General features: G+C 37.6%; 1 protein-coding gene across 16 annotated transcripts in view; it reads right to left on the bottom strand.

The window, feature by feature from the left end:
• The window catches only part of LOC100119218 (disks large 1 tumor suppressor protein), a 1,703,670-nt gene that overhangs the window by 739,522 nt on the left and 948,758 nt on the right, over positions 1-15,390 (bottom strand). For all 16 annotated transcript variants that reach the window (XR_004227336.2, XR_004227337.1, XR_004227338.1 and 13 more), the window contains one exon: positions 1,911-2,068. Coding sequence is in view for 13 of the 16 variants with exons in the window: in XM_031928125.2 (XP_031783985.1) it covers positions 1,911-2,068 (158 nt within the window). In the remaining 3 variants the exon portion in view is untranslated. The remainder of the gene's footprint in view (positions 1-1,910; positions 2,069-15,390) is intronic.

Raw genomic sequence — 15,390 nt, 5'->3', positions numbered from 1 at the left:
CACCTTCTTAGAACCCCTAGTTTCTGAACTTAATAAACTATCGAATATTAAAATTAAATGAATAGTAAAAAATAAAATAAAAAATCAAAACTGAACGTTATTATTGCATGCGTCGATTTTCTGGCTGGTGCTCTAATGCAAGGTTTCAAACAATTCAATGGGAAGTTTGGTTACTCTTGGTGTTTACATCCGGGTAAATATTTTGTTGAGAGTATAAGACATCCAATCATCATCCACCATCCAGAACCAAGAACTAAAGATCAAACTGTGCAATTCATGCAAAATTTATGTGATAATTCATTAAAAGAGTATTATGGAGTCAAAGACGTGTCACCGCTTATTAATCCTAAAGGTTTTGATATCATCGCAGGATTTGTACCTGATTATATGCACAGCAGGAATAGGCAAACAAGTCACAGAGTATATTCTTTGAAGAATCCTTGATATAATTCCGGTCATTGATAGGTATTTGAAAAATATTAAAGCTCTACAGTAATCATCGCTTTACAGCAATCTCGGTTAAGTAGGCTTATCAGTGACAGAGGCGACTGGGAAGCTAAAGAATGGGAGAATTTAATTCTACACTACAGCGTTCCTATACTTAAAAAATTTTTGGATGCAGATTTACTTTAGGTATTATTGGATATTATTTGTGGGACGCATGTCGTTTTTACATGGTTCCCACATGAATTTCATCCACGCCTTGGGCGTAACAAAATGTATAGCTAGCATTAATTATGTGGGGCCCACGTAAAATTCATGTAAGAACCATGTGGTTTCTCTTGGGATTCCACTGGGCGCCCACAGCAAAAACCCACATGGATTGCATGTAATTCTTAATAGGAACATGGATGTAGTATTTATGTGGAAACCATCTAGAATCTACGTCGTTCTCATATAGTTTTCACATGGGTCCCATGTGTGCGTTTTTACGTAGGAATAAAATAAATAAGGTAAACAACCTTGTTGGAGGCCGCGCCGTGATTTAACATCTTTGCGTGCCCCTGTCGCCAATTATCTCTCACACACCATACGTACCCTACTGCTTGGAAGTTCTTGACCTTCATTTCAATATTCAGTCTAAGTTTTTTTATTTAGTTTTTTTCTACATTATCCGTAACTTTCAGTTTTTTGTCTTGCCCTTGTCAGTTACTATCTTGACAATTTTATGTTACAAAACAATTAATTTTAAAATTTTTTACAGAAAAAAATTTGTAACTCTAAAGAGGGCCAATAGCATCCGAAAGGTCAGTTAATGAAGCTTCGCTTTTGAAAAATTAATTTTCAAGGATCATCATTTTCCAACATAAAATATTTTGTTTTGTTATTTTTTGTCCTGCAATGGTTTAACGGTATTGATCGATAAAAATTGGGTTTCATACCCTATCAACGCCTTGACAAAAAATTAAGATATTTATTACTTTCTACGTAACAAAAAAAATTTGATACCAAAAATTTAATGTGCTTGAGATTGTACTTTGTGCGTAACTGTCTATGAGCAACATTTGACCGGCCCAATTTAAAAACCCACATAGTCCTTGATTTCCTACCAGAGTGTGGTTGTACTTTAGTTATTCAGGCTGCTAACCAACACCTTATCAGAATTATGTATTAAATGCTTTATAACAATGCCATCATTTTTTAAAGAAGATTTATGCCGTTATAGAATAAAATTTATAAATTGTACTGCTTTGAACTATAATTTCTTTAAGAGCGTTATTTAACCAAGCAAAATAAGAAATAGGTAAATTCATATAGAAGTGTGATAAAGACTGGAAATAAATGTTATTATCCTAAATGGATTAGTATTTATGACATTACTTCAAATGTAACTTAAGATTCTTAGTTAATGAAATCGGGTTCTATCAAACTTACAATTATGAAAACAAATTGTTTATAGCTATACATACCTTACATACATTGACTTTTTTTCAGTTGTTTTGATTAACGTTCCAATATTCATCGGTTGTTGCGAACGATATTCTCTAATATTATTTAGTTTAGCATCAAATCTATTATACTCTTCCAAATCATGTTGAACAATTAGTGTTACTTTTCCATCTGTACCCTAAATTTTTGCATTTTTATTAGTTTACAAATTTGAAAATTTGATACATCCTAACCCCTTAGCCTTATTGAAAAATCTTATGTGAGATCTCTGGTGAAATTTTTTAATAGGGAGATTAAATAACAAAGAGTAAAATTTGCGGGGTGAAGATACAAATTAAAATCATTAGAGATAATTCAAAAGTGGTCACGGTCAACAGTAATAAAAAAAACTAAAAATACAGAAAATTTATTCCGCTGGTGATTACTGCCCTCGCAAGTTCTTTTATTAGGTGATTACTTTCCTCGCTTTATTGATGCAGTATTAGATGCATCCTCGGTGAAAATAGCAAAGTAGTATAATGTACAATAGTACCATAATGTACTATTATACTACATATAATTATACAGGGTGACCTAATTTAAACGGGAACCGCTCATAACTCGTCAGGGACAGCCACAATCGAAAAAATGGAAGAGACCAAAGTTGTAGGATATCGAAGGGGCAACCCGATGGTGACCTTGGATTTGACTTTGAACGCGTTTTTCAAGGTCATTTAAAGGTCAACTTTAGTTTTTTAAATAGGAACCCCATTCTTTTATTGCGGGAATGGAAAGAGCGGTAAATTTTACGTTCAGAATGGTATGTTCGGTTGCGGCACTGAAGGTCATCTCAATGTCCTGCAGCCAGAATGAAACCCCGCCTACGTAATTCCTCTAGCAACGCCAAATTAAAAAAAAGTGGTAGAGACCAAAGTTGTTGTATAGGGGGGGGGGGGGGAATTATGACCTCGAATTTGAGCCAGTCCTACAAGGTCATTTCAAGGTCAAATTATTTTTTTTCAAACTTTACTTTTACTTTGTATCCGAGATGAAATCCCTTCTTAGATGTTCTCTGTCCAGCGGCCAAGACGCAAATGAGCCCTCGCTAGCGTCCAAACATAAGTCTCGCTATTCCCCGAATGATCCCTTCCGACGGTTAACTTGCGAATGACTCCTCTAGGTGGTCGCCACCTACCTACCCGAACTCCTGATATGCGAAAAATAAAAATGGCTCCCGAAATAAGCCTTTTAAAATAAGTCCCGCGCTCAGTCTTGCCACCGCGACTCCGTCGAACCTTCCCCTACGACGCTTAACTCACGAATGATTTTCAAGCAGGCGCCCCGGCCCCGCGCCGTACCTGCCGCCCGAACTTTCGATTTGCAAAAATAAAAATAGCCTCCGAAAATTGTCGAAAGAGTCTCACACTCGGCCTTCCGCCAAAAATATTAACGAAAATTTTTATTAAAAAGCCAATCATCGATACAGAAAAAGATTAAGTAAAACATCGAAGTATTGTAGAAAAACGTCAAAGTTTGATAAAAACGTAAAAAAACTATTAAATGTTTTATTTTTAAAAAATCATAAATTGATAAACCGTAATGCCAAAATATGAATAGAATTTTACAATAAAAAGCCATCGATACAGAAAAAGAAAAAGTAAAACATCGAAGTATAAAGTAAAAAAGTTTTTATATTTATTTTACACACATTTATTATTTGAATCAGAAATAAATTGCATTATGTTTTTTTAAATAACGTTGTTGTTTATCCATTTAATTTATTCATAAATTATTATTGTTTTAAGTATACATAGATATACATACATACGTATGTTTGTATACATATGCTATACACACATACATGTAAACACGCATGTTGAAAATACATATGTATAAGCAGAATTATAAAGTTTGTAATACATACCATGTCGTCACACAGATTATACATACAATTACTGGCAACAGTTAATATAATTATTTAGTGATAATTCCACTGTATAAATATTTTAATTCTATTAGAAATATTTTTGCAGCAGAAATTGGTAGGTACTTAAATTTTTTGCACTTTTCTATTAGATAAGTAATAATAAACAACCAACAACACTAAAAAATGTATGTTCATTATTTAAACTTGTACAATATGTAAGCTGTAAAATATTGTATTTAACACGATAATAATTAATTAATAACATACATATTAATATAAAATATTGCATCTAAAGTTATGTTAATGTAAAAAAATTTTTATCTAACGTAACAGAATATTTATTATTGTTAACAAATGAAGATTCTACTTTTTACATCATTTCATTTAATATTAAATATAATACGAATATACATTTTCTATTAAAATTTTTGTATTAATGTCTTGTATAAAAAAAGTTCTGCAATACGTAATGAAGGTATTTCTTGAAGAATCAATTTACTTAAAATTAAAAAATGTTTGATATAATTTCAAGTCATAGCGATTATTCTAGAAAATATTGTTTAAGAGCTAAATATTCCGATTAATTACCCATATTTTAAATGTATGTATAAGTTTGATTTCACTTCATAAAATTTAATAAGTTAAAATAAATCTTTTACTAAAATACAATTTTAACTATTTTATAAGTTATCTATTAAAATTTACTTTTAACACTTTTGGAATTACAAAATATTTATTTATTATCTATTTCATAAAAGCTTCCTAATCAATAAATTATTTTATAATAAAAAATTAATAATTACTATTTGCAATTAAATAATTGTTTAAGTAGTTTTTTATTTATTATTTTTTGCAGAAAACAGTCTAAGTTCTAGTAATGCAGTAGAATTTTTAAATTTATTTAGATATTTATCGACTTCAAATACTAATTTAATAATTGAAAATATGTGATTTGAGTCATTTTTTTTATTTTTGTAATATTTATAATCTAAGTAAATATGCCGGACTATAGTCGAAGCGAAATTGTTGATATTTTATTGATTTTGGGAGAGTGTCGAAGAAATTATAATGCAGCAGCACAATTATATCGGAGGCGTTTCCCAAACAGAAATCATCATCCATCTCGAAGTACGATCCAGAGAATTGAACAGCGAGAGAGGCGAGGACCTCAAAGATCACGACAACGTCATAGAGTAATGACTATCAAGCGAAATGATCCACGAGTATTGGTGGTGCTTGCTATGATTTATTTAGATCCTCATATTTCAATTCGACAAATAGAAGTACGATCTGGCATCCCGAGAGAAACAGTGAGAAGAATAACAAGACTCCATCGTTACCATCCATATCATATTACGTTGACCCAAGAGCTAACAGAACGTTATTTTGAAAGAAGGTTACGATTTTGCCAATGGGCACAGGAAAGATTGCAAAACGATCCACATTTTTTCAGGTACGTCATGTTTTCCGATGAAGCCACTTTCCATAATACAGGTCAACTAAACCGACACAATTTCCACTATTGGTCCATTGAAAATCCTCATTGGACCCGTGCAGTCGATCACCAACATCAATGGAGTCTTGTAGTATGGTGTGGTATTGTTAATGGCTATCTAATTGGGCCTTACTTTTTTGACGGTAATGTTAACAGAGATAGATACCTCCATTTTCTGACAAATGAATTACCAAATCTGTTAGAAGATGTTAATATACAAACCAGAATGCGTATGTGGCTTCAACATGATGGTGCACCTGCGCATAGAAGTTTAGATGTTCAAGATTTTTTAAATCAAACATACCGTAATAGATGGATAGGTATTGGACGTGGTGAAGATCATGTTGAGTGGCCTCCACGATCCCCAGATCTCACGAGCCCAGATTTTTATTTATGGGGCTTTTTGAAAAACAGCGTGTATGCGGACGCCCCTACTACTAGAGAAAATATGATGCAAAGAATCATTAATACTTGCAGAGGCATACCAAGGCATGTGCTTCTGTCGACTGTTGGAAGCTTTGAGCGAAGAATTCAACTATGTATTAGACATCATGGAGGGATTTTTGAACACTTAATTAGGTAAAACTTAAACTCTATTTATAAAGTGATTTTTTCATGGTCTTGCCTTCATCTGCCGGTGTCTTCACGTCTTGCCTTCATCGGCCGGGCTATGATTCTTGCCTTAATCGGCCGGTGTCTTCACGTCTTGCCTTCATCGGCCGGGCTATGATTCTTGCCTTAATCGGCCGGTGTCTTCACGTCTTGCCTTCATCGGCCGGGCTATGATTCTTGCCTTAATCGGCCGGTGTCTTCACGTCTTGCCTTCATCGGCCGGGCTATGATTCTTGCCTTAATCGGCCGGTGTCTTCACGTCTTGCCTTCATCGGCCGGGCTATGATTCTTGCCTTAATCGGCCGGTGTCTTCACGTCTTGCCTTCATCGGCCGGATCAAAATGGGACCTGAAAATCCACCCTGCTACGTCCTCGTCGTGGGTCCTGGACATCAAGTTTTATAATGATGACAAAACGCAGGAAATGGTACGCTAAATGATTAAAATCTTTTCTTCTATTTTAAATTTACTACTTCGTTTAAAGTGCAACATTTTACACGCTTTCAGGATCCGGAGTCGAAAAAGTGGGTGCTGTTTGAAAAAAAATAATTTGACCTTGAAATGACCTTGTAGGACTGGCTCAAATTCGAGGTCACAATTCTCCCCCCCCCCCCCTATACAACAACTTTGGTCTCTACCACTTTTTTTTAATTTGGCGTTGCTAGAGGAATTACGTAGGCGGGGTTTCATTCTGGCTGCATGACCTTGCGATGACCTTCAGTGCCGCAACCGAACATACCATTCTGAACGTAAAATTTACCGCTCTTTCCATTCCCGCAATAAAAGAATGGGGTTCCTATTTAAAAAACCAAAGTTGACCTTCAAATGACCTTGAAAAACGCGTTCAAAGTCAAATCCAAGGTCACCATCGGGTTGCCCCTTCGATATCCTACAACTTTGGTCTCTACCATTTTTTCGATTGTGGCTGTCCCTGACGAGTTATGAGCGGTGCCCGTTTAAATTGGGTCACCCTGTATATATATATATATATATATATATATATATATATATATATAATATAAAAAATTTTTATGTATATATTTGAAACTAAAATTATGTACAATTCTATATATACAAATATATATATATATATATATATATATATATATATATATATATATATATATATATATATATAAATATATATATATATATATATAATACTAAAAATATACATCAATAATTAGTCTGATACTGTACTTGTTTAAAAGATATACGTAAATTATCTTTATTTGGAAACAGCCTATTAATAAAAATTCTATGATTATCATCAAGACATTTTTTGATAATTTAATTAAAAATTTGTATTACATTGTCTTTGTACCACAAATGAATCCAGTGTATGTTTGTACTTGAACCGGAAAAAAGTGTTTGAATATTTTCTTTATGTCTATCAATAGGTTGAATATTAGACAAATTTTAAAAATTAACCGCAGATCGCTTATCAACAATTGAGTGAAATTTTTAAATGTTGTTGAATTCAAGAACATGGTTATCATTTAATTGACTTTTAGGATTAGAATAATTTTCAATTCCTTTCAAAATAAATATATACATCTATAGCATCATAAATGTATCATAAATTGTCGTACAACAGCAAATAATCCATTTTTCATTTTTATTTTCATCAGATATTTCTGCACTAACTAATTGGTTAAAGTGATATGCAGCATACATTTTTTTACCTCTTTTTTAAACAAATGTCTCATCGACAGTGACAGATTGACGAAGAAAACTATAAAATTTTAATACATAACAAAATGACGTCAATGTTCTTGTCAGTGATAAATAACTCTATGCATAGATAAATTTTTTTAGATAAATTTCACGCTGCTGACTAGATAATAATGAGTCTTCATATTTTTCTATTTGTTTACTGAGATTTGAGCGTCTTCATTTTAATGATAATCAGTTATTGAGTAATCAATTAAAATTTGATAAAATTAAAGCATGAAAGGCAAAAATTAAAAAACTGAAATCATGAAATCAAACAATTTCTCAAACAAAAATGTTGAATTGAAATATTAAGAAATATAAAATAACAAGAGTTTAGAGTATTTTTGTTTTAAATATAAAATTTAAAAGTTAATGCTTCCCCCTAGAAGAAGCTTTGTTATAGTAAAATTTGAAGTCTCGTCAAAACTTCTATAAAATGCTTTTTGGTGTGTTAGAAGTTCAAATCAAGTGTTTTTAGAAAATGTCCGTATAAATGTGTAAGTGTGTGTGTGTGTGTGTGTGTGTTTGTTCTCGGAGAAAGACGTATTAGGGAAAATCTTAGAATCTAATCTAAAATCTTAGAAAGACCATAGCATGACCTTGTTTTTGTGTAATAAACCTACATTTTAAACTTTACAAAAGATTGAAATTAGGCAATTAAATCATGCAAAGTATAAAATCTATAAATTAATCTCTTAATAGTTAAAGTTTAAAGTTTGGCTTTTAATCTTCTATAAAGTTTAAAATATAGGTTTTAAACTTTCTACTTCCAACAAACACGTGCTCGGCATCCTCTGTTGCATCCGAACATATTGGGCAGTTCGGACGGTCGTCTAGTTTGAACCGATGCAGGTACGCCCGGAAATATCCGTGCCCGGTCAAAAACTGCGTGAGGTAGTATTTAACTTCCCTATGTCTTCTTCCAATCCAGTTTTCTATCCTTAGTATAAGTCGATGAGTCCATCGCCCATTGCCACTAGAGTCCCATCTTGTTCGCCATTCAGCCATCGTCTTATTTCTTGCGGCATCCCAGATCTCTTTCTGACTTTTGTCATTCGATTATCTCCTATCTTTGAATACGTCCTTTCTTTATAACGCTAAAAGGTCAACGGGTGGCATGCCTGCTATAATGCAGGCAGCATTGTCCGATACCGTACGGTAAACGGACGCCACTCTTAGTGCACTTCGCCTTTACACGGTAGTCAACTTTCGTGCATACGATTTCACCCGCATCGCATCTACCTACATTGGGACTCAATATACCATAATCAATGTGGTTACACTGGCTAAGAGTAACCATCGCTTCTGAGTTGGCCCTCCTATATTTGGCATCAATCATGATAGAGCAGTGTGATTTCCTCTATCTTCTTCCTACTGGAAATCAGGATAACTTCCGTTTTGTGACTGACTAATTCCAGATCCGTCTCTCTTAGTTATTCATGTATTATACGAGTTGACTCTCTAGCTTTGTCTTTCAACTCTTCTTTATGTTTCGCTACTACCACTACTGCTATGTCGTCAGCGAATCCCACGACTGTTGCTGCTTCAGGTAATAGCAGCTTTAGTACCTCGTCGTACATGATATTCCAGGTCGGTGGGCTAAGTACTAACCCATGGGGGACGCCTCTTGTAACTTTATACGTCTTGGTACCGTCCTCAGTGTCATATAATAAGATTCTGTCCTTCAAGTAGTCGTACATCATCCTTTTCATATATAAGGGGACATCCTGTTTCCGGAGTGCCTCGTGTATTTCACTCTATCTGGCCTAATTGAATGCATTTTTGACATCCAATGTAACTATGGCGCAATACTTCAATACCCCCTTCTATCTTTTCCCCTCTATCGCTGTTTGTGAAGTGTCAATCACTAGACTAACTGCGTTCAGGGTTGAACGCTTTTTTTCTGAAGCCATATTGGTATTCCGCTAATCCACCGTTTTCTTCTATAAAATGATCCATTCTGACGCAGATAATGCATTTCAGGATCTCGTCTGGGGTATCCAGTACGCAGAGCGGTCTGTATGATGACTCCTGGAGTGGTTTCTTTTCCTTTGGCAGAAGCACTAGTCGCTGTTTCTTCCAGTTTGTGGGAAATGTTTCCTCTTCTAGACATGTATTGTACAAGTCTACGAAGTCCTCTTGATGAGCGTAAATGGCATGCTTTAATGCAATATTTGGAATGCTATCCGGCCCTGGGGCCTTGTTGTTTCCTACTCTTCTGCAGGCGGCTACCAATTCCTCAATCGTGATCGGTGGGATAGCCTCTTCATTCACACCACATTCTCCTTACTGCGTCTTGTATGAGCCGACCTAGCAGTTGTTCAATTTGCTCAATTGAAGCGTTAGGTTAAGCCTAGCAGCTGTAAACAGTGACACCTGCTACCTTAGCCCGTATAAATCTTCATTTTTTTACAGAAAACAACGTTTCTACATGCTTAGATTGCTGCATTACCCGTAGTGTCCATTTCCCACGATGGTTCGTCTAGATCTGTAGCGGTTAGCGCTGGGCAGCGTCAGCGCCGGCGCAAGCAGACGCTCCAGCCCAGGCCCGACTTCACGTAACAAGTCTGGTCGTCATCGAACTGAGAGCGACACCAGGCCGACGCCACGCCGTGGCGAACGGGTAGCGCGCACCAGTTCGTCATTCTGGGCTCGGCCGCCGAACAATCTAGTCGCTTTATAATCATAAGCCCATAACTCGTTGAAATAAAGTTGTCTTTCTCGATTCTCAAAATCCTTGTGAGAAGTTATTTTAATCCGGCTCTACCTTATTCTACTCGCGCCAAGTACAATATTAGGAACTCAAGATTCCAAAGATCTTTATATTGTTTGCACACAATAGCTACGTCTACCTCTTTCTCGCGGACATACTGATTGAGTAGGTCCTGTGCTTTTTTACAGTCGTTTAGATTTATCTGCACTATCTTCATTTTCGTTGGTTCTCCAGTACTTTTAATGCAGCTCGGTAAGCTGGGCATGCTACCAGCTTCATGGTCACTCTTTGATTCTCCATCCTTTTCCCGGCAGAGAATGCAACTCAGCGCGTTCGTGCAATTTTTCGCTACATGTCCTTTCGTTCCGCACCTAAAACAGCATTTACTTCTGCCGTACGTCTCTGTACACTTTTTTGCGATATGGCCAAAACCCAGGCATTTATAGCATCTAGGTGGTCATGTCTCTTGACTTATCTTCATGATTCTGCAATTAACCCAAGCTTCTTTGATCATTTCCCGTGCAATCGCCTTTTGTACAATCTGGGCAGGCAGCTGTACGACGGCAGTCTGCGTGTCTTCATAAGTTTTCCGGAGAGTCTTTACGGACGTCTCCTCTACTACTTCCTTCTCTTCTGGAAACTCTCTACTCAGGGCTTCTAGAATATCCTGCTTAGAGGTAAACATATTCAGGTCTTTTATTTTAAAGACCACTTTATGCTGAAGCCTCTTTATTGTGGCTTCATTTACCGGCACCGCTTCAACCGCTTCTTGAAGTTCCTGCGTTTTCAATTCATCGGTGCGTCGTAGCTCCAAAAGAAGATCTCGTGCCACCGTTTTGCGTATCTTATTTACGCTGTTACCAAGCACCGTTAGATTAGGGTCCGCTTTTATTTTTTTCAAAATATCAACGTACAAATTTCCTTTAGCAGCTTTTATAACAATTGCATCAGGCCTAGTAAATCTCTCTCGTGGTTTTCTAGTCCCATTTTTGTTCTTGGCACCAGTGCTTTCGCGTATCGCCTTTTTCCTCTTCTTTCCTTCCTTTTTTTCCTTTCTGGTAATAACCTCCTGCTAGGGTGGGTCTGCCTTTTCTTCCGGAGACATCTGTGATTGGATTTTTGATGCGACTTCCACAGAGACTACTTCCTTATGTTTCCTCGTTTTTTTAGCGTAGTTTTTTGGTCGCTCTTCTACCTGGCCTAATGGCATTGCCTTACGCTTATTTAGCGTTTTTGTCGTCACCGCGTTTGATGCTTCTATCATCTGTGATGCCTTGTCCTCCTTCTGAATATGCTGCTGGTTCAATGACATTTCCGCTTTTTTTAGCATCAATCCAAGGCTCTCCTTGCTCTTTTCCGGCATCACTCGTCCTCTTTCAAACCGCATAACCTAGATCATAATCGCTAATAGATCGCTTCTAACAGACTTATGAATGTTGGATGCGTTTGACACAACATTATCCATAGAGTCCAGCCTGTCTCGGATCTTCTCCCATATGCTTTCTTGTTCTCGCTTAGCATCCCGGATTGTATTCCAGATCTCGAAAGCTCTTTTTCCTGCTTTTTCTTCTTGTTCGGTTAAATTTTCCATGCTTGATAATAGTCTGCATTCCGATATATGTTCGACCACCGTCGATCCTCCTGTCTATGTAGGTAGCTGACATGGACCCAACACATGACTGTAAGCGGTGCCAGACTGGAAACATCATACCATAGTATAGCACGCGATACTGCCCTAGCCCATTTCCACTCACTCGAACCTCCCACCCCGAACAAAGTGCTTGGCTTTCTAAAGAGTTTCTAGAAGACATCAAGCAATATCATGCACTCGCCTTAGCCGATTGACCGGTACTGGCTATGTGACCGGCCTACCGTCTTGCCGTCAGCGGGAGCCAAAGGTGTTTTAGGTCACTTTGGTTCGCAACCTCAGATTGCCTCCCCACCCAGGATCTCCTTTTGGCAGCTTACGGGTCGCACTGCACGGCAAACGCGGTGGCCTGATTTAGTCCACAGAGCATATTTTATTTCTGCTTTACCCTCCGAGGTATATACCCCAGCGAGCTCTCCCCTATCCACCACCCAGAGGACGCACAACATACGGGTGTCAGGCTTACCCGCGTGCGTGTGTGTGTATGTGAGGATGTATGTGTATGTATACCGTAATATTTCTGGAACTACGCCGTCAATATCAATAAAATTTGACATGCATATCTATTTTTGATTCTGAATTTAGGAATAACAGTTATTTTTTATTTTCTTAACTATTATTTTATGGTTATTTTTTGATTTTTGTAAAATACTATTTTGCATTTTTTTTCAATTATCCTATTGTTACAAACAATTTAGCTAAAATGCATTTAAAAGAGAATAATATTATCTACTTTTCCTCGTTTAGTCCTCGGGATCGACTGCGTTGTTCAACAGATAAAATGAAAAAGGTGATATTTTTTTTAATTTATGTCTCTGAAACTATACATTATAACCTAACGAAAAAAATCAGGTCGATGGCTTATGTGTGTAACGATTCAACTTTCCCCAGGAGACTGGATAGTCAGTCGGTTCCATGATCTGGATAGGGGAAAGGGGCAAGAAGAGAGTCTGTTTTTATATTTTTAATAATAACAAATATATTTCTTAAGTAAAGAATAGCAATTTGGAATCAGTTGTTAAATCCCGGCTGAAATAGAAATCAATTATGCGTTTTGTTAAAAATATTTCGCCTTTACAAATAGAATTGTTTAAACTAACGCGGTTGACAATTTATAAGAATATCTACGCGATTTCGTTATAAGAATGATTCGGTGTTTGCGGGTACGGTGTTTCGGTATGGTGGCGGTATGACGGATCGGTGGCGGGTTTTGAGGTTAGGAATTCATTCGGTACGGTGGAGTCGTGTGCGCACGGCTACACCGATCCGAATGTGTCGCGTAACAACGATCTCGACCGCTCTGTGTACGCACAGTAACGGCCGGGATAGTGCAACGGGGTTTTGAGGTTATCCCTCGAATTTGTGGAGTCGTGTGCGCACGGCTTAATAAATCTTCGTCGCTCGTCTCGTTCCTCTCTTTATCCTGTATGCGCACCGAGATAAAGCGAGTCGTGAGATGTCGGCGTAAGGCTGGCTTTGTTGGTTAGGATTTTTACGGTGGCATCGGGTATCGTCAGGTGTGCTCACGTAGACGAGGCTCGATGTCGCTCGGGTGTTCCGGGTTTCCTCGTGTGCTCACGAGACGGCTTCATCGGCACAGATCTATCTTTCGCTGTTCCCTGTAGTAACGTGTGCGCACGATGCTACCTGGAGTAGAGCTCGAGTAGAACTGCTTATCGTGCCGCGCCATCCGCCTTATAAAGTCTCGCGGCGCGGATATGTATGGGTGCGTTCAGGGAGCACCGCGTACGCCGCTCGCGCCACCTGGCGCGTCGTCGTTGAGTCGCTCGCCGGCTGCCGCGAGTAAGAAGGGTCATATAGCGAGACAGGCGTTATTGATTTTCCCCCTCCCCTCGGCTTCGGGGCCTAGGCCGGTATAGCGTACATCCTCCGCTATCTCGTTATCTCTCTCTCCCTCGGCTGGGGGGGGGGGCTGTTATGGCGTAGGTCATTATTGATTTCTCGGGGGCTGATAAGGAGTACCTGTTGCTGAGTGGACTTTGGATAATGCAACAGATATGTCCTTATTTGAGACTGACTGATGGTGTAGAAGCGCTATATTTGATTTCCACTTTCATGTGTATATATGTATCTGTTGTACATACTCAGCGTCTCGTTTCTTTTTATCAAATGTTAGCCGTTCTATACGTATGGATGTTTTTGTGGCCCTGAAAATGGCCGATGGTTTCTATTAACGCTAATTTTCCAGAGCATACATCCACCTTGCTTATTGGCTGATGGCCTCTAAGAAGCAGGTTTAATAAACGTTGCGGTATAAATGAAGGAAAGGTATTATGGTAAATAATAATAAAATGTATTTTTTTTTAAATTTATTAAAAGTTTATTCAGGAAAAAAACATAGTATACGCGAGAGGTTAAATTTTTAGGTACTTTAAAATAATTTCGCACATTTTTTGCGATAAACGGTAAACCGTTTTTATTTATTTAAAAAAAAATAACTTACATATAATGGCTGTATGTGATACATTGTAGATCATAATATTGATAATTATTCTTCGTCTTCTTTCGGCGGATAGACAAAACGTCTATCCGCCAAATTTTTCACCTCAACGGGTGTGCAGATTCTCTCCATATCTTCACGCGTGATCAGACCGTTGATAACGTGGTCGCTGAACGGCACCGTCCACAGCCTACTGGTCACGGTTGTCTCCCAGCCATCGCTCTCGTAGCGCGCTGATTTGCGCCGCCATACCACATGCATAACGTTTTCCTGCGCCGCTTTCCGAAACCACGAGCCAGAATATCTTGCGCAGCTGTAACATAAAACAAATATTTTTTATTAAATTATGTATAAAGAAATAAATATTAAAAAAAGTTATGCTTACTATGCAGTACAGCATACTTGTAGCATACAGAGGTCGTGCAACAATCTGTACGTCTCTATTCTCGTCACACGTGGTAGGTTTTTTTTATCAATACATCCGTCTGTTACGATGCGGATTCTATTGATAAATCTTGATGACGAAAGCGTCATCAAGGGTGGAGTGCAGATAGGAGCATTTTCATCTAATATTTTTCGCGCTTAGGCGAATATAAACATATGACCTTTTCTTAAGCACGAGTCCGTTACTGCGGTGTTAATATACGCTACACTCCTGTTGATTGTCCGCTGGAGCGTTTGCACAAGTTCTAGTTTTTTTGAAGGGCTCCAAGAATTCTAAACTAGACGTGTAAAACGCTTGTGTGCGATGGACACGGTCGGCGCGGTATGTTTGATCTGCGCCCGAAGATAGTCGCTCGTGATGGCGGAGAATTTTCTTGTGTACACGCAGACTATCAGTGTGCTGATTATGCATCGAACCTTCATCTATGCGCAGAATATCTTGAAATATCTGCAATTCTTGGGGCTGCTCCTGCTGTTATTGCTTCGGCTGCTGTTGTTGCTCCTGC

Source organism: Nasonia vitripennis (assembly GCF_009193385.2).
Source record: "Nasonia vitripennis strain AsymCx chromosome 4 unlocalized genomic scaffold, Nvit_psr_1.1 chr4_random0003, whole genome shotgun sequence".
In the NCBI taxonomy this organism is placed as follows: domain Eukaryota; kingdom Metazoa; phylum Arthropoda; class Insecta; order Hymenoptera; family Pteromalidae; genus Nasonia; species Nasonia vitripennis.
This window is presented reverse-complemented; position numbering and strand designations above follow the sequence as displayed.